A 22,556-nucleotide genomic window follows, 5' to 3' on the forward strand; every position below is an offset into this window, starting at 1 on the left:
TGGGTATGGCAAAGCAGAGAGGCAATCCAAACACAGGTCACATGCTTACACTGCAGTCATGGCACGAAGCTTCCATTCTATTCTCAGGGTAATGGAAAGTCAATGACAACAGTTTTTATTTTTTTTAATCCTTAGTTATTTACTTTTATCTACTTGAAAGGCAGAGTGATGGAGAGTCTTCCACCCTCTGGTCCAATTCCTAAAACCCATAACAGCCAAGGTTAGGCTAGGCCAAAACTAGGAGGCTGAAACTCCATTCAAGTCTCCCACTTGGATGGCAGGGGCCCTCAAGCATCTGAGCTATCATCTGCTGCCTCCCAGGATGCATTTGTAGGAAACTGAATCAGAAGTAAATGTGCTGGGGCTGGCGCTGTGGCATAGCGGGTAAAGCCGCCACCTGTAGTGCCAGCATCCCATATGGGCGCCAGTTCGTATCCCGGCTGCTCCACTTCCAATCCAGCTCTCTGCTATGGCCTCTCTCTCTCTCTCTGCCTCTCTGTAACTCTGCCTTTCATATAAATAAATAAATCTTAAAAAAAAAAAAAAAAGTAAAGGTGGTGGTACTTGAACCAAGCACTTGAATATGGGCTCTGGGCATTCCAAGCAGTGGCTCAACCCATTGAGCCACAATGCCCAGCTGGACAGCAGTTTTTTGTTGTTGTTGTTGTTTTAATATTTATTTGAAAGTCAGAGTTACACAGAGAGAGGAGAGGCAGAGAGAGAGTGGGAGAGAGAGGTCTTCCATCCAATGGTTCACTCCCCAATTGGCCGCAACAGCAGGAGCTGTGCCGATCCGAAGCCAGGAGCCAGGAGCTTCTTCCAGGTCTCCCACGTGGGTTCAGGGGCCCAAACACTTGGGCCATCTTCTACTGCTTTCCCAGGCCATAGCAGAGAGCTGGCTGGGAAATGGAGCAGCCGGGACTCAAACTGGTGCCTATATGGGATGCCGGCACTGCAGGCGGCGGCTTTACCCACTGCGCCACAGCGCCGCCCCATGGACAGCAGGTTTTAAGCAGAGAAATTACAAGACCTTTGAACATTCTTTACTGGTTACCATGCAAAATGGGAGAGAGGAGGGGATATGACAGCTCCTGCTGCAGGGACAGTGTCCACAGACTTTGACATCACCCTCAGAAAGCGAAAAGATCATTCTGCTGGTTGAGTCAGCTTAGGCTGAAGGGGAAGAAGGCACATCAGTAAGAAAATGACAGCAGCTTGATCAGGGTGACAGCAGAGAAGGAAAACAGCGGTTGCTTTCAGATACCTTTTGCAGATGAAATCAACCTTGTATACCACAAATTCAAGTTATCATTGCCCACTTATAGCAATGTCTGGCCTATCTAATCTGAACTCCAGACAAACACCTCCAAACCTATATATTCTCTATATTAACTCATTTTCTTTCCCACTAAGCTGAGCTTGTTTGTATATCCCAGACCTCCAGATTTGGTAGCATCATCCACTCACTGTAAGAACTTCCTCCTCTGCCAATCAACACTCCTGCAGCCACAGTGCTTTTGCATCTGTTTCTCAATTTTTCCCACTGGTTTTTCTCTCCATTCCCATTTGCATGCTCAGACCAGGTTGTCATCATCTCTTGCCTCTCCAAGAGTGTCCTCTTCAATCCATCCTCCATGCTACGGCCATACTAAACATGAAGTAACACTGCTCACAATCTTTCTTGGGGCCGGTGCTGTGGCGTAGCAGGTAAAGCTGCTGCCTGCAGTGCCAGCATCCCATATGGGTGCTGGTTTGAGTCCCTGCTGCTCTACCTCCAATCCAGCTCTCTGCTGTGGCCTGGGAAAGCAGCAGAAGATGGCCCAAGCCCTTGGGCCCCTGCACCCGTGTGAAAGGCTCAGAAGAAACTCCTGGCTTCCTATTGGCATGGTTCTGGGTGTTGCAGCCAACTGGGGAGTGAACCAGCAGATGGAGGACCTCTCTCTCTCTCTCTCTCTTTGCCTCTCCTTCTCTCTCTGTGTAACTCCAATTTTCAAATAAATAAATGATGCACAGTTATTCTTAAGTGTTGAAAATTAACTGAAATGTGATCCCTGTTGAACGTGGGAGTGGGAGAGGGAAGAGATGTATAATTTGGGACATGCTCAGGCTGACTTTCCCCAAGTGGTGGAGTTGGAAGCATACCAGGGGATTCCAATTCAATCCCATCGAGGTGGCATGTACCAATGCCATCTCACTGTTCCAGGTGATCAATTTCAGTTCACAGTTGGTCATGGTGGAGGGACTGGGAGTCAAAGGGAGCACATAGACAAGTCTAGTACCTGCTAACGCTAACCAATGGAGTAAATAAAGGGGAGAGTGATCCAACATGGGAAGTGAGATACTCAGCAGACTCATAGAATGGCAGATGTCCTAAATAGCACTCTGGCCTCAGAATCAGCCCTAAAGGCATTCGGAGCTGGCTGAAAAGCTCATGAGAGTATTTCAGGCATGGAAAGCCAAGACACTCTGGCAAAAGATCTCTGCGAGTGAGATCCCAGTGGAAAGAACAGGTCATCAAAGGAGGAGGTACCTTTCTCTGAAGGGAGGAGAGAACCTCCACTTTGACTATGACCTTGTCTAAACAAGATAAGAGTCGGAGAACTCAGAGGGCTTCCATAGCCTTGGAAACTCATGACTGGAGCATAGGGAGATTACTGATGCCATAGACAGGAGTGTCAATTGGTAAAGTCAACAACAGGAGTCACTGTGCACTTACTCCTCATGTAGGATCTCTGTCCTTAATGTGCTGTACATTGAGATTTAATGCTATAACGAGTACTCAAACAATATATTTCACTTTGTGTTTCTATGGGGGTGCAAACTGTTGAAATCCTTACTTAATGCATACTAAACTGATCCTCTGTAAAAAAAAAAAAAAAGAAATTATCAATTCCCAACTTGACTCTCACTGGGATTAAACATGACAATAGGTCTGCTCTGATTTCATCATCATTTAAAAAAAATCATCTATTATTTTTCACTTTATGTTTCTGTGTGGGAGCAAACTGTTGAAATCCATACTTAATGTATACTAAGCTGATCTTCTGTATATTAAGATAATCGAAAATGAATCTTTATGTGAATGGAGGGGGAGAGGGAGTGGGAAAGGGGAGGGTTGTGGGTGGGAAGGACGGTATGGGGGGGAAGCCATTGTAATCTATAAGTTGTACTTTGGAAATTTATATTCATTAAATAAAAGTTTAAAAAAAAAAAAACAATTCTTCAACACTTCTCCATTGCCTGTCTGACCAGATCCCAGTCCCCTGCATGGTCTGTAAGATACTCCTGGCAACTCCAATCATGCCTCTTCCTCTCTTGAAAATGTGACTGCATATGCTTTCCCATTTCCTAGGGTACCTCCTTTCCTCATCTGGCCAAGTCCTACTCAATCTTCAAGGTTCTGCTCAGGGAAGCCTTCCCTGAACTCAGATGCCTCTAAACTGGATTAGCTAATCCTCATCTGTGCTTGGCCTGGTACTCTGGGTGAGACTCCGTTACTGCAATTGTAATTGTGTTTCTCCAGGTAGAAGATGGGCTCTTTCAGGTAGAAAACAAAACCCAGCCTAATAACCTGGTTAAATGAATAAGGCACACAGTCTATTATTAATTTCAGATCCTTCTAAAGGCTGAACTTGTCAAAAATAAGAAAGTGAACCTCAAGAGCATATTTGGAGCTCAATCTTCTATCAAAAGTGATCCATCTTTGAGCAGGCATTTGGCACAGCGGTTAAGACGCTGCTTGGGATGCTGTCATCCCATATCAGACTGCCTGGGTTTCAGTCCCTATTCCACTTCTGATTTTAGCTTCCTGCTAATGTGCACCCTGCAAGGTAGTGAGTGAAGGCTCAAGTACCTGGGTACCTGCCAACCATGTGGGAGACTAGAATGAGTTCCAGGTTCCTGGCTTCGTCCTAGCCCAGCTCTTAATGTGGTGGGCATTTGGGGAGAGACCTGTCTTATCTTGTCAAATTACTTTAAAAGGCTGTCTCTTTCAAATGAGTTTTCCCTTTAAAAGGAATCCAAAGGGAACCCAGAGAAAGATGGGTACCCTTCCAGTCAATCCTATTAGTCCTGGGTGATTACTGATCAGGAGTGCTTGATGTCTCAGCATTAAGAGCCTACACATCCAATACATGACATTTATGACACACCACCCCAACTCCTCTCTGAATACCCAGGGTAAGAACAAACAGTGTGCGTTCTGTACAGTCACGCTCTCCTCTCAGCCCCCACCTCCACTCAACTTGTGTGTGCCTTTTCACATTTGCTCAGCCCCTGCTCTTCCCACACGTCAGTGAGTAAATGCCTTCCCCTGCTCTTCCAGACCCGTGTCTAAATCCTTTCCCCTACCAATCCTAAGGTCTCATCTCTTCACAAGTTCAGGATTACTCTAGCTCATCTCAAATTCTTACCACTAGTGTTAGTTACCAGTTGGTTAACTTTGTGTATCTGATAACTACCTGCCCTGATTAGGTGTTAGCTTAACATATGCCCCAGATGGTCAACTTTTACACTGCAACTTGTTCTAAAAACATGGTTCTTGCCTGGGGCCACAGCACCAGCCCCAGGGCAGTATTTCTTAAACTAAGTCCATTGGATCTGAGCTCTGCCAGTCATTATTAAAAGTTTTTTAAGAATTCAGTTATATGTTTATTTTTTTAAAAAAGATTTATTTTATTTGAAAGTCAGAGTTAGAGAGAGAGAGAGGAAGAGACAGAGAGGTCTTCCACCACTGGTTCACTCCCCAAATGACCACAACGGCCGGAGCTGGGCCGATTCAAAGCCAGGAGCTTCTTCTGGGTTGCCTGCGTGGATGCAGGGTCCTAAAGACTCGGCCATCTTCTACTGCTTTCCCAGGCCATGGCAGAGCACTGGATCAGCAGTGGAGAAACCGGGACTGAAACCGGCGCCTATAGAGTATGCTGGCACTGCAGGCGGTGGCTTTTTAGCTGCTACACCATAGTGCCAGCCCCCAGTTACATATTTAGAGTAAAACTAGAGACAGAATATCTTCTTCAGTACTGTCATACCTAATCAAAATGGCTCTTCTCTTCTTGTTTGGGTGCTGTGTTTTTAAAAATATTTCTAAAGACAAGTGTTTTAAAGTGTTTCCAGGTGCTTCATAAGATGGTGATGTGGGACCAGCACTGTGGTGGAGCAAGATAAGCTTCTACCTGCAGCGCCAGCAGCCCATATGGGCACTGGTTCATGTTGCAGCTGCTTCTCTTCCGATCCCACTCTCTGCTTATGGCCTGGGAAGGCAGTGGAACATGGCCCAGGTGCTCTCTCTGCACCTGCGTGGGAGACCCAGAAGAAGCTCCTGGCTTCTGTCTTTGGATTGGCTCAGCTCAGGCCATTGTGGCCATTTGGGGAGTGAACCAGTGGACAGATTTCTGTCTCTCCCTCTGTCTGTAACTCTACCTCTCAAAAAAATAAATAAAATCTTTAAAACAAAACAAAACAAAAACTGTGGTGGTGTTTGCTTCTCTACTGCTACAAAGGCCTACTCCTGACCATGAGAATACTCCCCTCTACAGAAAGCCTCACTTCCTCAGGCAATACTGGCCTCTTATCATTATCTCAGACTTAGCACAATTTGGTCAGAGCCCCCTTAAACATTATCTTTCAAAAAATCCTCTTAATACCAAGAAATCTGGGAGGCACCAGACCTCACAAGCAACATCAAACCTTCCCTGAGGGTCTTAGCTATCAGTGAGGTTTATTACATCAGCCATGACTTTTAAACATGGTAGGAGGTATTTTCTTAAGAGTATATTACTTAAACATGTTCATTCCATTAGCTCCAGGATTGCCCCTCTACAAATCGGACTGAAGAATTCTGTTGTTAATGTTCACAGTTTTGTAAGCCAGGTATTTTGCTCCCAACAAGTTTTTCTATAAACTACAATTTCTGCTTTAGCCATATTCTGCTAAAACCTAGCAGTAAGACACTGTTTGTTTTAACACCCAAATAATATTTTGTCAGGAACTGCAGTTGATGCTGCATTACTTCACTCATTCATTCAACCAACAGATGTTTATCAGGTGGCTACCAAACAGCAGGCACCATAACTAAAATGATGACCGAGGCTGAGATCTTTCCCTTGAGGATTTCATATTACAACCTGGAGACCCAGGATTGTATGGGCTCTGAACCTCAAAGCACCCTGGGCAAACTTAACAGATCAGTTGGCATGCTTAAAATACAAATGTAATACATTTTTACTTACACATTTTTACTTCTGATTCCTTTCATTTTCTTTGCATTGGAAAATGTTTATCAAAACAAACAAAATAATCTAAAAGTCCTTCACTTCCAAATAACAATCCAAACCCGTCCATTGAGAAGGAAAGACCTTCTGGGCTAGCAAGCCCTCTTCCCTGACTCTGCCTACGCTGTGATTTATCTTCCACTGTCACTTTCTCTCCCCTAGGCAGAGTTAATTACTGCCTGCTCTGGTTTACCAAGGTATTACACTCCAATTATCTGTTCACTCATCACTCTCTCCAGCTAGACTGGGAGCTAGCTCTTTGAAGACACAAACTAACCCTATTCCCTTTGCTTCCTGAGTCTCTAGCCAGGTAGTAAGAATAGAGAAGGGAATAGGGGTTTGCAGCAGTGGTTGAGACTCTGCTTGGGACCCCTGCATCCCACTACTAGTATGCTTGTTTGAAGTCCTGGATCTACTTCCAATTTAAGCTTCCTGCTGATGTACATGTTGGAAGCAGTAGGTGATGGCTCAAGCACTTGCATCTCTGAAATCCATGTGGGAGACAGAGTTTGGGACTCCTAGGTTTGGCCCAGCCCAGCCTGGGCTGTTGTACAGTGGCTACCAGTGAATGAGGACCTGGCTGTCTTAGTGCCTATCAAAAACAGAAAGAGGCACCAGCACTGTGGCATAGAAGGTTAAGTTCCTGTCTGTGATGCCAGCATCCTATATGTAATGGATTCCATATTTTGAGTCCCTGCTGCTCCACTTCCGATCCAGCTCCCTGTTAATGTGCCTGGGAAGGCAGCAGAAGAGATCCTGAATTCTTAGGCCCCCGTCATCCATGTGGGAGACCCGGATGGTATTCCAGTCCTGGCTTCAGCCTGAGCCTGGCCTAGCCCTGGCCATTGTGGCCATTTCGGGAGCAAACCAGCATATGGAAGATCTCACTCTAACTCCGCATTTTAAATAAATAAATAAATCTTAAAAAAGAGATGGATGGATGGGTGAAATGCAGTAAATCACACACACACAAAAAAATCCATTACACAGAGTTTCAAATGAGTTCTTGAACCCCCAGGATTCCTTGCTCAATTATTTAAACTCAGTAAAAAACATGTTAGAGATGTTAAACATCTAGTTTTGAATGCTGCAGGCAACACATTATTAGGGAACCCTCTACTGCTTTAGTGTAAGCCTCTAGGCTTTTCAGTACAAAACATTTTGCTTTTCTCTGGTTGGGTCTTTGAAAACAAAAAGTGAGAATGGTCCGAGATAACTTAGGGACAACTCTATTTCATATAGCAATTCTTTCTCCAACTTATGTTTGTATTCATAAAATACAATGGCTTTGGAAGATGATAAGGTTATTCATCACTAAAGTATATTATCATCTTCCAAAGCTAGGTATTTTATTTCTTAGATTTTCAGGGGTCCTTGGTATCAAGCTTTCGCATTTCAGTCACACTTCGCACAAGGCTTCATAAACCCCTTTAGATGCCATTAGGTGCTACTTCACTGGACCATTCTCCCATGTGGCTGTCTGCAATTTCTTTTTCTTTTTCTTTTTTTTTTTTTTTTGACAGGTAGAGTTGTAGACAGTGTGAGAGACAGAGACAGAGACAGAGACAGAGACAGAGAAAGGTCTTCCTTCCATTGGTTCACTCCCCAAATGGCCACTACGGCCGGCGCTGCACCAATCTGAAGCCAGGAGCCAGGTGATTCCTCCCGGTCTCCCATGCAGGTGCAAGGTCCAAGCACTTGGGCCATCCTCCACTGCCCTCACGGGCCACAGCAGAGAGCTGGACTGGAAGAGGAGCAACCGGGAATAGAATCCAGTGCCCATATGGGAGGCCGGCGCTGCAGGCAGAGGATTAACCAAGTAAGCCACGGCACTGGCCCCGGCAGTCTGCAATTTCAAGATCAGATTAACAGGATTCAGAATGGCAAGACTACTTTGTTTAGGCAGGGGTTCACCTTCTCCTATCCCAGTTTCCCCAAAATGGCACTCTCATTCTGATCTGTGGGGATGCCACCTGTGGTTAAATAAAAATGTAACTCTTGATTTTAAAAAAGTTTAGTATATTCTTTCTGTATGTGCCAATGACTAACTTCCACATGGCTGTCACAGCACAGGATTCAAGAATTTGGTAAACAGTGAATGAGTACAACGGGTCAAGCATGGGGTTAGTGCCAGTGATACAAAAAACAACAGGACACTGAGTGGCTCCAACCCAGGAAAGGTGTTGAATGTACAAACAATCTCAACAGAACTCAAATGCTGCAGAAGCTGTGGGTACAAAATGTTTTAACAGCCCACAGAGGAGGCAGTGACTAATTCTGTCTGGGGACAGCCATCATGGTGTGTGGGGTGATGGAGAGATGAAAGTAAAAACAGCCAGATTAAATCCCCCAGCCTCCTTAACAGCATCCTTTCCTTGGGCAACTGCATACACTACCAAACCATCAACAAATACCATCCCCAGTCAACAATTTCCCTTTCTCAAACCTCAGCACTCAATTCCAGTCTCATCATCAGGTACGCAATCTAATCCCAATCTGCCTCAGAATATGGATCTCTGTAAATCTCAAAGTACCTCATACAAAATCTACCAGCACTGTGGCCCAGCAGATTAAGCTTCTGCTTGCAATGCTGGAATGCCCTATTGGAGTGCCAGTTCAAGTCCTGGCTGTTCCACTTTTGATCCAGCTCCCTACTAATACACCTGGGAAGGTCCCTGCCACCCATGTGGGAAACTCTGGCACCTGGTTTCAGTTTGGCCTACACCTGGCTGTTGACATCATCTGGAGAAAGAACCAGCGACAGAGGATCAATCTCTCTCTTGTTCTGCCTTTTAAATAAATAAGTAAAATTTAAAAAATCACTTGTATCACCCTCAAATCATTTCTTTTATTCTCATCTTAGCTTTTGCATAAACCTAAGTGTCATCACTATTTTCCTTATTCCTTACCTTTTTTTTTTTTTTTTTAAACAGGCAGAGTTAGAGAGAGAGAGAGAGACAGAGAGAAAGGTCTTCCTTTTCCGTTGGTTCACCGCCCAAGTGGCCACTACGGACAGTGTGTTGCAGCCAGCGTGCTGCACTGAACCAAAGCCAGGAGCCAGGTGCTTCCTCCTGGTCTCCCATGTGGGCGCAGGGCCCAAGGACCTGGAACATCCTCCACTGCACTCCTGGGCCACAGCAGAGAGCTGGACTGGAAGAGGAGCAACCGGGACAGAACTGGCGCCCCGACGGGACTAGAACCCGGGGTGCCGGCGCCGCAGGTGGAGGATTAGCCAAGTGAGCCGTGGCCGCGGCGCCAGCCGATTCCTTACTTCTAAGTCCTGTAAATCCCACTTCTAAAGCTGTCTCAGATCATCAATGTCTGTCCTGCATTCCCTCTGTTAAGGCCTAGCATCTTTCTTCCCCTCAATTACTATAAATCCAGTCTACCTACTCCAAACTATTCTAATTCATTTATTCAAAAAACTGGATGCAAGGTACTCATAGTACTGCAGCAAACAAGACAAAGCACCTATTTTATGGAGCTTTCTTCAATTCAGTGATTCTAGTCAATGTCTTTTAAAAAAAAGATTTATTTTATGTATTTGTTTGAAAGGCAGAATGAGAGAGGCAGAGAGAAAGAGATCTTCCATCCTTTGGTTTACCCCCAAAATGGCCTCAACAACCAGAGCTGGGCTGATCTGAAGCCAGGAGCTTCTTCTGGGTCTCCCATGCAGCTGCAGGGGCCCAAGGACTTGGACCATCTTCTACTGCTTTCCCAGGGAGCTAGATCAGAAGTGGAGGAGCTGGGTCTTGAACCAGTGCCCACAAAGGATGCTGGCACTGCAAGCGGTGGTTTTTCCCATTAAGCCACAGAGCCGGCCCCCGGTCAATTTCCTTTTTTAATATTAATCTAGGGGAAGGTATTTGGCATAGCCTGTATCCCCTACTGGCATATCTGACCCCAGCTGGTGGCTAATGCAGACCCTGGGAAGCAATGATAATGGCTCTACTAACTGGGTTCCTGTTCCCCACTAGGGAGACCTGGATTGAGTTCCTGCCTCCCAGCTTTGGCTTGACCAGACTTGTCCACCGCAGCCATTTGTGGCATGAATCAGCAAACAAGCTCTGTCTCTCAAATAAACAAAATTAATCTAGTTGTGGCACCTAGCAGCTTCGTCTTCAGTAGCTTCCCACTAGCAACCAGATAAAATCCTAGCATGGTCACAAAGCTCTTCAACATTTGGCAACTTCTACCCTTCTAACCTCTTTTTCTGCCATCCTCCTCCAAGCTCCTTACACATCAGCTACTTCTCTGGTTAAAACTGCATGTATTGGGGCCAGCGCTGTGGCGCAGTGGGTTAATGCCCTGGCCTGAAGCGCCAGCATCCCATATCGGTTCAAGACCCAGCTGTTCCACTTTCAATCCAGCTGCTCCACTTTGGCTCCAGCTCTCTGCTGTGGCCTGGGAAAGCAGTGGAAGATGGCCCAAGTCCTTGGGCCCCTGCACCCACGTGGGAGACCCGAAGGGGCTCCTGTCTCTGGATCCACGCAGCTCTGGCCGTTGCAGCCAACTGGGGAGTGAACCATCAGATGGAATACCTCTCTCTCTCTCTCTCTCTCTGACTCTCCTCTCTGTGTAACTCTTTCAAATAAATAAATAAATAAATCTTAAAAAAAAAAAAAAAAAGCATGTATTTCTTCAAGCTTCATTGTCTTGGCAAACGTTATTTTCCGTGCCTGAAACACTTGTTTTCTTCTTCCCTTACTCCCATCAAGAATTCCTAGGGGCTGGCGTTGTGGTGTAGTAAGTAAAACTGACACCTGCCAGGCCAACATCCCATATGGTCACCAGTTCCAGTCCTGGCTGCTTCACTTTCAATCCAGCTCTCTGCTACAGCCTGGGAAAGAAGTAGAAGATGGCCCAAGTCCTTGGGCCCCTGCACCCACGTGGGAAACCAGGAAGAAGCTCCTGGCTCCTGGCTTCGGATTGGTTCAGCTCCAGCCGTTGTGGCCATCTGGGGAGTGAACCAGCAGATGGAAGACCTCTCTCTGCCTCTCTGTAATACTGCCTTTTTTTCTTTTTTTTTCTTTTTTTTTTTTGACAGGCAGAATGGACAGTGAGAGAGAGAGAGACAGAGAGAAAGGTCTTCCTTTTTGCTGTTGGTTCACCCTCCAATGTCTGCCGCGGCCGGCACGCTATGGCCGGCGCATCGCGCTGATCCGAAGGCAGGAGCCAGATGCTTCTCCTGGTCTCCCATGCGGGTGCAGGGACCAAGCACTTGGGCCATCCTCCACTGCACTTCCCGGGCCATAGCAGAGAGCTGGCCTGGAAGAGGGGCAACCGGGACAGAATCCGGTGCCCCGACTGGGACTAGAACCCGGTGTGTCGGTGCCGGCCAATACTGCCTTTCAAATAAATAAATTTTTTAAAAAAGTTCCTATTCCATAGACTTGTTTCCATGTCCAGTCATGGACCACATCACACACAACATGGAAATTAGGTTTAGAAGTCTGCTTCTAGCCGGCGCTGCAGCTCACTAGGCTAATCCTCCGCCTAGCGGCGCCGGCACACCGGGTTCTAGTCCCGGTCGGGGCGCCGGATTCTGTCCCGGTTGCCCCTCTTCCAGGCCAGCCCTCTGCTGTGGCCAGGGAGTGCAGTGGAGGATGGCCCAGGTGCTTGGGCCCTGCACCCCATGGGAGACCAGGAAAAGCACCTGGCTCCTGGCTCCTGCCATGGGATCAGCGCGGTGCGCCGGCCGCGGTGCGCCGGCCGCAGCGCGCCGGCCGCAGCGGCCATTGGAGGGTGAACCAACGGCAAAGGAAGACCTTTCTCTCTGTCTCTCTCTCTCACTGTCCACTCTGCCTGTCAAAAAAAAAAAAAAATAAAAGTCTGCTTCTCCCACTTGCTTTTAAGCGCCTTGTAGGACAAGCGCTGCCTCACATTCAGTACTGCGCTTGGCGTGCGGGTGGACTCCCAGCACGCACTCGCAAGCCTCTGCCACACGAGAAAGCAAGGAGGCAGCACAGAAATCCGCGAGGCTAGGAAGCAAAAGGAAAGTGCGAGGGAACTCACCTTCACCAGGGAACCTGGCCAGAGGACGTACTTTGTTAAGTCCTCTGGTCCTGCTCTGTGTTCTGATAGAACCTCTTTTAGGGATGTGCTTTTTAAAGCACACGACAACATCTTTAAATATAATCAGGCGGGTACCAGAACCCTCTCTTCTCACTCCTTTTAATGTCTGTCTAGAGACAAAACACAGCTGTGGTGACTGGCCTCACTTTCCACTCATAACCACTAGCCTACAGCGGGTCCTTGACGCTGCCCAGCATTCGGACACTTCTCTTGCTCATTCACTAGACTGTTTCAAGTCTCCTCCCCCGAGAACTCATTATTAGTGACATCCTTTCTTCCTACTTCACTGGGGAAACAGACACAACCAAAAGATCTTCCCCAAGTTCCGTCCACACCTACTCAAGTCAGTGCTCATGGAGCTTGCCAGCCCTCCTGTTACCAGGGGTAAACCCTGCTCTCAGCTAGCGCTGTCCTCTTTCCACCTGGGCAACAGATCCCATTCTTTCCTGCTTACTGAAAAATCACGCCAAAAATTCTAGCCCCTCTCTTGCTTTGCCAATTTTCCCTCTTTCTATTAGATCATTTGTCAGCTTACAAACATGCTCTAATTCCTCTCAAAAAAAAAAAAAAAAAAAAAAAGAAGAGGAAACTCTCTAACCCTCTTTTTTTTTTTTTAAAGGTGAGATGAGTAACCTGGTGGTAGCCAATTAGCTACTCCCTGTGGTTCTGTCTCTCTTTTTTTTTTAAGATGTGTTTTTTATTTGAAAGTCAGAGTTTCACAGAGAGAGCAAGAGAGGCAGAGAGAGAAGCCAGGAGCCAGGAGCTTCCTCCAGGTTTTCCCACACAGATGTAGGGGCCTAAACACTTGGGCCATCTTCTACTGCTTTCCCAGGCCATAGCAGAGAGCTGGATTGGAAGTGGAGCAGCCGGGTCTCAAACTGGCGCCCAATTGGGATGTCAGCACTGCAGGTGGCAGCTTTACCCACTATGTCACAGCGCAGACCCCTCAAACCCTCTTTCAATGTCAGCTGCTGAGTTGGCCTGCAGTGCAGGCATCCCTTGTGAGCACCGGTTTGAGTCCTGGCTGCTCCACTTCCAATCCAGCTCCCTGCTAATGTGCCTGGGAAAGCAGCAGAAGATGGCTCAGGTCCTTGGGCCTCTGCACACCCGTGGGAGACCCAGATGAAGTTCTTGGCTTCGGCCTGGGACAGCCCCTGCCATTGTGGCCATTTGGGGAGTGAACCAGATGAAACTCTCTCTCCCGTCTAATTCTGCCTTTCAAATAAAACAAATAAATCTTTAAAAAAATTCAGCTGCCACCCTGTAACTCCCCTTTCTAGGAAACTTCTGAATGATCATCTTACTCTGTCTCCAGTTCCTCAACTCCCACTCTCCCTGAGCCTACGCTATCCAGGGTTCCACTTCTACCATCCCTAAAACCACTCTTCAAATTCACCAAAGACGTTCATTTAAACAGTATTGCACAATCAATGATCAATCATTCCCTTCCCTTCACTTGAACACCTGCCCTTCACAGCAAGTTTCCGTAACTTACTGCAGTGACTGCCTCCTAATTAACACCACCTACTCTCCACCTACAAGCCAGAGTGAACTTTTTATAATTTAACTCAAACTGCAGGGCTTCCGGTCTCAATCAGATTGAAAAGCTTGATAGATTACAAGGCCTATACCCTTGTGCCACCCCCTCTGCCCTTCTGACCTCATCTCCCTCCACTCTCCACCCTCACTCTCCTCCAGCCACAGTGACTCCCTCCTAGTCCCTGACCACATTTCCACCTCAGGGACTTTCCACTTTGTCTTCACTCTGCTTGGCAAATTCTTCTCCGAGTTAACCCACAGAGTCCATTCCCTCATCTTCCTCGGGTTTTTGCTCAAATGCCACCTTCTCAGGGAAATCTTTCTTGACTACTCAACATGACAACTTCCCTCAATCTTGCATGCCTGACTTTTCTCCATCATACTCACTACAACACTGTCACCTCTCCACGAGAGCATAGACTTTCATATGTTCTGTTCACAGCTGTATCCTCAAGCCAAGACCAGTGCCTGCATATGGAAGGTGGCTCATAGGACGATTTGTTGAATGAATAAAATGAAAAATTCTCAGTTTGCTGCTAAAGTGTCTTCAGTTTTCCAACACATGTTATTGCCATTAGGGCTCACTGCCTTTGCAGTTCTTAACTACTAAATCGGAATTTAGTAATATTAAGTTGAAATTTTTGCTTTCATTTTGCTTTCTGAATACTTTTTAAGATACTGGGTCTCTACTTTTATAACAAAGTTTAAATTCAGTTTTAAAAAATTAAATTTAACACGTTTTCAGTTGTTAAAAGTGAGTTCCTTCTAAGAACGATCTAAGAAATTAGTGTAGCTAGCACAAGGACAAGACAAAAATGGTGAAAGTGGTATCCAAATGACAGGTTTAAGAAATCTCTTAGAGTAGGGCTGACAGATAAAATACAGGACAGCCAACTAAATTTGCATGTAAGATATACAACATTCCTTGTTTATCCAAAATTTTTAACTGGGCATTACATTTTTTGTTCTTTCCTAAATCTAGGAACCCTTAGGAACACTAAAAAGCCGCCTCCATTTCCACTAAAACAAACAGAATTCTTGTCCTAGTTATTGATTGCGGACTTTTATGCCCCAGTAAACGTGTCCCTGTGGGCGGGGACTGCGTGATGCTCGATGACCTAAACATCAGAGGCAAAGCCCCACAGTGCATTTTGGGAGAGGAAAGGCCCTAGCAGCTCGGAACCAGCAGCTTCGCCGCATTAGACGCTGGGGGTGGAACGGGGGAGGGGGATTCTGGGCCCAGTTTCCTTTCCCAGCCTCTCAAGTCACCAGCTGGAGGCGGCCATGGCTTCGCAGCCACTTTCCGGCCCTTACCAATGTTGCCTTCGATGGAGAGCCTTCGGGGTCCGCGGCCCGCGTGCAGCCCCCTAGAAGAGGGCGCACCCTGGGGCGCGGTCTGAGCCATGGAACTCAAGGCTGCTCGAAGCCCACGTAGAAAGTGCCGGCCCGCGGCCATCCCACCCACGCTTTGCGCAGCGATCACTTCCGCTGGGAGCACTTCCGCCCTAGTTATCGCTGTTCACGCACCCCGGCGCGCCGCTGACGTCAGGACACCGCCAGGCAGGAAGTGAGCGGGCCGGAAGGGGCTGGGAGGGAGCGGCACAGGGAAACGCTTTTTCTCGCGATGTTTGTGCAGAGTGCTTGAGAGAAAGGAGTCTTCCCACCACCCCACCCCCCAGAAACCTTTTGTTTAAGGTATACGAACTTAATGCATTTTGTAAACACGACTTCAGAGACACAGTGGCTCTTCCCACCGTACCTCCTTGTGTAGGGGGGATGAGAGAGTTTGCACTGCTGGAGTTGCCGTGGTGGGCGTAGGCCCTTGGTTTTAAAAATTAATTCAGTATAATCAACTCTCTTTAATTGAATTCTAATTTACACTTATTTAGCAATTTGCGTAGTTAGAAACGGATAAAAGTTATTTCACGACTGATTACCACAAACTATTACAGTGTTATTTTTCAAGTCAAAAAATATTTGCTCCCAAATGAAATTATTTTCTTTAGGCAGGGGTTAAAATTACTAGCAACTGTCTCTATTTCTTGAGAAATCCAATTGGAATAGTTATCTATCTCTAGATGTGGAGGCCTCTACAAGGCCTAAAATAAATTGATACACTTTCCACCTGGAGTCAAATTTCAGCCCCTGTGCAGGACGACTAGGAAGTGATAATTTCAAAGTTTTTCTTTTTTTAACTTTTATCCTTTTCCAACTATACAGATTGTTAAATACGTGTAAATTAGAATTCCATTAAATTTGGTTGATTATATTGCAATCAGATGACATTCACAGACTTAATTGGAGCATATACAAATAGAATCTATTAGGCAGTAACAGTTTTTTATGCTAAACAGAAAAGCATAATTTCCCTACCTAGTCTAAAAATGGTGGATATTATTAATATTGTATAATAGCATTGGGAGCGACTGCCTCCTTTTTTGAAGAGATTAGAAATTTTATAACCGTTTTCATCAATTTTACTCTTTTGTCAATTTTTTTTGGCATTTAATTTGTAAAACAGTTTGCATTGTACTGGCCTACAGAAAATAAAGTTTCGACTTTAAACTTTTTGAAGCCAAGTGATCAAGTACATTTGTGGGTTTTTGTTGTTGTTATTGTTGTTTTTTACAGGCAGAGTGGACAGTGAGAGAGAGAGAGGAAGGTTTTCCTTTGCCATTGGTTCACGCTGCGGCCGGCGCACCGCGCTGATCCGAAGGCAGGAGCCAGGTGCTTCTCCTGGTCTCCCATGGGGTGCAGGGCCCAAGCACTTGGGCCATCCTCCACTGCACTCCCTGGCCACAGCAGAGAGCTGGCCCGGAAGAGGGGCAACCGGGACAGAATCCGGCGCGCCCCGACCGGGACTAAAACCCTGAATGCCGGCGCCGCGAGTCGGAGGATTAGCCTAGTGAGCCACGGCGCCGGCCTTTTTTTTTTTTTTTTTAACAGGTAGAGTTATAGACAGTGAGAGAGAGAGAGAGAGAGAAAGGTCTTCTTTGCATTGGTTCACTCCCCTAATGGCTGCCACACCAATCCGAAGCCAGGAGCCGGGTGCTTATCCTGATCTCCCATGCGGGTGCAGGGACCAAGCACTTGGGCCATCCTCTGCTGCCCTTCCAGGCCACAGCAGAGAGCTGGACTGGAAGAGGAGCAACTGAGACAGAATCCGGTGCCCCAACCGGGACTAGAACCTGGGGTGCCAGCACCGCAGGTAGAGGATTAGCCAAGTGAACCACGGCGCCGGCGCCGGTGCAATCAAGTACATTTGTAATAAAGATGGATCTGAAGAAATTCATTCATTCATTGTTTTTTGTTTTTTTTTTTTTTTGAGAGACAGAGAGGTAGAGAGAAGACAGAGAAAGCTCCCATCCACTGGTTCACTTTACAGATGCCCACATGCCCACACAGCCCAGGCTGGGTCTGGCTGAAGCCAGAAGCTGGGAACTCAATCCAAGTCTCCCATGTGGGTGACCCAAGCCGGATTACATGGACCATCACCTGCTATCTCTCAGGGTCTGCATTATTAGGGAGATAGCGAGGCATCCAGTATGGGATACGGGTGTCTTACCTATTGACTGCCCCAATCCCTCAATTTTTTTTTTTAAATTTATTTGACAGGTAGAATTATAGACACAAAGAGAGACAGAGAGAAAGGTCTTCCTCCCGTTGGTTCACTCCCCAAATGGCCGCTATGGCTGGTGCTGCACCGATCCAAAGCCAGGAGCCAGGTGCTTCTTCCTAGTCTCCCATGCGGGTGCAGGGCCCAAAGCACTTGGGCCATCCTCCACTGCCTTCCCGGGCCACAGCAGAGAGCTGGACTGGAAGAGGAGCAGCTGGGACTAGAACGGGCACCCATATGGGATGCTGGCACCGAAGGATTAACCAAGTGAGCCACGGTGCTGGTCTCCCCCCCTTTTTATTTATTTAACAGAGTTATAAACAGAGAGAGAGAGAGAGAGAGGATCCCTCCATTTTTGTTCGCTGGACAAGTAACATTCAAAAGAGACGTAATTCTACAATCCCAGCATAACTCTTGCATTTTTTAAAAGATTTATTTATTCATTTGAAAGTCAGAGTTACACAGAAAAAGGACAGGCAGAGAGAGAGAAGTCTTCCATCTGCTGGTTCACTCCCCAATTGGCTGCAACGGCCAGAGCTGTGCCAATCCAAACCCAGGAGCCAGGAGCTTCTTCCGGGTCTCCCATGTGGGCGCAGGGGCCCAAGGACTCGTGCCATCTTCAGCTGCTTTCCCAGGCCATAGCAGAGAGCTGGATCGGAAGTGGAGCAGCCAGGTCTCGAACTGGCACCCATATGGGATGCTGGTGCTTCAGGCCAGGGCATTAACCCACTGCGCTACAGTGCCAGCCCCAACCCTTGTATTTTTATAGAACTTTTTAATAAAAGCTGCCAGCTAAAGACGAAAGTAATATTTAACAGAACTTTCTTTTTCCTGATGTTTGTTGTCTGTTTATCCTAATATGGGGGAGGGGAGGATGGACAGTTTGAAGTAGGAAAGTGAGGCCGTCTGATGACCAATACAAATAAAGGCTTTCCCATTCTCTGTAATTCTCAGCACAATACCACCACATTATTTAATTAACCAATTAGTTAGCAAATTAGTCAATTACATTCCCTCTCATGTTGTCTCTGAATAAATAAAATGATCCCTCAATTAAGTTGCATAATGTCCCAAGTCCCATTAGGATAGAGTTGAAACGGCTGGAATGTGATAGCTTGGCTTCTCTGGACATGTACAATGCAGGTGGAGGAGAGGGGTTTGGAATGAGATGGGTATAAAGAAGGTAGAGCCAGGTTAGAGACTTCCTGCGGATAAAAGCCAGGTCCTGTGCTCTGCAGAGGGGCGTGGCCCTGAGCTGCTGCTGACCCCTGCAGGCCTGACACTTCCTTCTGCCACACCCATCAGCATAACAGCCTCAGAAGAAATGGTTCTAAAAATCTTGTTGGAGGCTGCTTCCAGTGCCCAGTGCTTAAACCGCAAGAGCCAGATCAGGGCTCAACACATCAAACAGGTGTTGAGGCAGCAGGAGGACGGAGGCCATGAGGCCCGTTGTGAGGTGGCTGGGACACCTGTCTTTTTTTTTTCTTTAAGATTTATTATTTGAAAGGCATAGTTAGGGAGGCAGAGAGAGAGAGAGAGAGAGAGAATCTTCCATCCACTGGTACACTCCCCAAGTAGTCACAATAACTGGGGCAATACCAGGCTGAAGCAAGACAGGAGCTTCTTCTAATCTCCCACATGGGTAGCAGGAGTCCAAGCACTTGGGCCATCTTCTGCTGCTTTTCCCAGGCCATTAGTAGAGAGCTGGATCAGAAGTGGAGCAGCTGGGACACAAACCAGTGCCCATATGGGATACTGGCGCTGCAGGCTGCAGCCTTACCCGCTATGCCACAACACTGGCCCCTTGCTTGTTCTTTATATAAATGGAATCATATAATAAATATCACTTCCATTTAATTTGATGCCTGAGATTCATCCATTCTGTATGTACAGTTGTAGTTCTTATCTTCTCCGTGTTATATAGTAGTCCATTCTGTTGCTATACCATAATATATTTTATTCATCTCACTATTGATGGACATTTAGAAGTTTCTAGATGTGAGCCATAATCAATACTTTTGCCATGACTATTCTTGTACATGTCTGTTTTTAAAGATTTATTGATTAATTTGAAAGTCAGAGTTACACAGAGAGAGAGAGAGAGAGAGAGAGAGAGAGAGATCTTCCATCTGCTGGGTCACTCCCCAGTTGGCCGCGAAGGCCGGAGCTGCGCTGATCCAAACCCAGGAGCCAGGAGCTTCTTCCGGGTCTCCCATGTGGGTGCAGGGACCCAAGGACTTGGGCCATCTTCTACTGCTTTCCCAGATCACAGCAGAGAGCTGGATTGGAAGTGGAGCAGCCAGGACTTGAAGAGACGCTCATATGGGATGTGGGCACTGCAGGCGGTGGCTTTACCCGCTACACCACAGCGCCAGCCCTGTACACGTCTTTTTATGAACAAAAGTGTGCATTTCTTTTAGGTGTATTCCTAGGAGTGTAAATGATGTGTGATAAATTAGACGTATGCTCAGCTTTTGTAGACATTCCCAAGTAGCAGACAGTACCACAGTATCTGATTGTACCAGTTAACACTGCCCCTTCATGAGTGAGAGTTCTGGATGGGGAAGTAGTCTGCAGGTTTTGAAGTAGGTAGGCTTCTTACCCACAATTGATAGTGTCCGCTGGTTTTCCTTTTCTCCATTCTGCCTTGTGCCTTTTTGTGATTTTAACTTCCGGTTTCCTGATGATTAGTGAAGTTGAATGTCTTTTCATATACATGCAAGCCATTTCAATATGATCTCTTGTGTTGGAACTGTTGAAGTCTTGTGCCCATTTTCCCTGAGTTGTTTTTACTTTGTCTTTATGTATTCTAGGTGTTAGTCTTTTGTGAATATTTTCTCCTATATGGCTCTCTTTTTTAAAAAAAAAAATTTATTTGAAAGGCAAAGTTACAGAGAGGCAGAGGCAGAGACAGAAGTCTTCCATTTGCTGGTTCACTCCCCAAATGGCCACAGTGGCTGGAGCTGGGTCAATCCGAAGCCAGGAGCTTCTTACTGGTCTGGCTTTCTTCTAAAAAGTATTTTTAATTTTCTTTACGTATAAAGTAAAAAACTACCTTTTGCCTAAATTGCCTGTATTTACCCCAATATGATCATCAGTAATGATCTTTTTGTGCCTTTTATTTGCTTATGCTTTTTTATTATATGTTATACCATGAATGAAAATCCAGCATCTTTCTTAATCCCAGTTCAAAATTCCAAGAAGAAAGAATCTGATTGCTCTGGCTGTTGTCAGAGATTTAATCTTGGCATCCCTGTGCCGGGTAGAGTCTCATGCAGACACACAGGTGTTGAGCCCCCTCCCTCTGCATGAGGAAAGGCATTTAAAGGGATCCTTGTGAGCATGGAAGACACCAACAAAGAACTGATCTGGGGCTGGTGTTGTGGCCCAGTGGGTTAAACCATTGCCTGCAATACCAGCATCCTAGATCAGAGTGCCAGTTCAAATCCTGGCTGTTCTGCGTCCGATCCAGCTCCTTGCTAACGTGCTTGGGAAAGCAGCAGGGGATGGCCCAAGTACTTCAATCCCCAAGCCCACGTAGGAGACCCTGATGAGTTCCAGGCTCCTGGCTTCAGCCTGGCCCAGCCCCAGCCAATGTGGTTATTTGGGGGAGTGAACCAGCAGATGGAAAAATCAATCTCAATCTCTCTCTCTGTCCCTCTACCTCCCTTCCTCCCTCTACCACTCTGCATTTCAAATAAAACAAAATTTAAGGGATGATCAGTTCCTCCTGAAAGAGGGTGGGATGTTGGTAAGAAGAATTATTCCCCAGTTTCCTGGAAGAATGAGGCATTTCCTGCTCCGGGGTGCATGGGGGTGGGGGTGGGGCACTGCGCTCAGGTAACCCTTAGAGTGGTCAGTAAGAGCTGATGTTGCAGGGGACCCTTGCCATTCATCATCTACTCATTCATCCCATATGTGCTGAGCATCTGCAATGTCCCAGACACCCTCTGAGTCCTGGGTGTGTGGCTGTAATGGATTTACTAGTTACCAAATGTTTGTAAATGCTACTGTGATAAAATATTGACCCACAATACATGAAATGTTATGCAACTATTGAAAATAGGAGGTAAACACACAAAAATATGAACCAGACTTTTTGTCTGCTGCTTGGGCTTTTGGTCAGTTCTACCTCATCCACATCAAAGATTTCCTGATGTGCTGCATGGCACTAAGTTGATTTGGGTAAGCTGGGAAGTATGCTTCCAGAATGCCCTCCTAACAGGGCTCTGAGTTAGAGCCAGCCAGAAGAGGACTTGGAGTGAGATCTGGAAGGCAGGATGGGAGCATCTGCCACTCTGGGGAGATCTCTGTAGTCAGATGCTGTGACAGAGGTGTCCCCAGCAGGTAGAACCCAGCTGGTCCTCACACATTCATGACTCCTCTCTGCTTATCCTACAGTTCCTTGAAGGCTTCCACTTTGTTTCTCTAGCTCCTCCACCTTTGGACAAAGTCTCCTTCCCTTAATAAATCTCTTATTCCTACAATACTCATAATGGCTCTGCTTCTTAAATGAACTCTGAGTGATCCACCGAATCACAGACAGAGGTGGTTGAGAGGGTGGCATGGTGGGGAGAGGGAGAATTGAGAGGGAGACCCTGCATGGAGCACCTGCCACACAGTTACCATGCAACAGACACTACATAAAAGACGGTAAGGAATGGCTGCCTTCAGCTTGCCTGGGACATTATTTCTACTTATCTTTAATGGACTTCCTGTTGGATTTCTACTTTCCCCAAGACACAATCTCTATCAGTCCATACTCAGCATCCATGGAAGAATCTAGGACAGCACCTTTTTTCTTTCTTGAAGTGGGACAAGGTTACGGGCAGAAGGAAGGGTCTGGGAGGTAAATGGATGTTCAGGATAGAGAGGGGAATGACTGGGGCAGCTTGTCCCTTCCCCTAAGAAGTCCCACATGCCTCCCCATGGTAGGTGTCTCAGTGCTCTGCCTATTCTCAGATCCTGTGTGTGTGTGTGTGTGTGTATACCTATGTCCACCCTCGCCTCCACCCAAGACTTCACTTCTCCCCAGGGTAGGACTCACCAATCCC

The 22,556-nt window shown here is 46.6% G+C and overlaps 1 protein-coding gene across 7 annotated transcripts in view; it reads right to left on the reverse strand.

Annotated features, from left to right (window-relative positions):
• DGUOK (deoxyguanosine kinase) overlaps positions 1 to 15,489 on the reverse strand; it is a 37,469-nt gene extending 21,980 nt beyond the window's left edge. For 4 of the 7 annotated variants that reach the window (XR_016229279.1, XM_089326305.1, XM_089326304.1 and 1 more), the window contains exon 1: positions 15,201 to 15,407. Coding sequence is in view for 4 of the 7 variants with exons in the window: in XM_089326305.1 (XP_089182431.1) it covers positions 15,201 to 15,342 (142 nt within the window). In the remaining 3 variants the exon portion in view is untranslated. Of the gene's footprint in view, positions 1 to 15,200 lie in introns of all 7 variants that reach the window. The other 3 variants (XM_089326301.1, XM_008254231.5, XM_002709734.6) reach the window with 3 other exon arrangements.
• Positions 15,490 to 22,556: the final 7,067 nt, after the last annotated feature.

The sequence above is a fragment of the Oryctolagus cuniculus genome, chromosome 2, assembly GCF_051225735.1.
Source record: "Oryctolagus cuniculus isolate XC-2025 breed Fujian yellow rabbit chromosome 2, ASM5122573v1, whole genome shotgun sequence".
In the NCBI taxonomy this organism is placed as follows: domain Eukaryota; kingdom Metazoa; phylum Chordata; class Mammalia; order Lagomorpha; family Leporidae; genus Oryctolagus; species Oryctolagus cuniculus.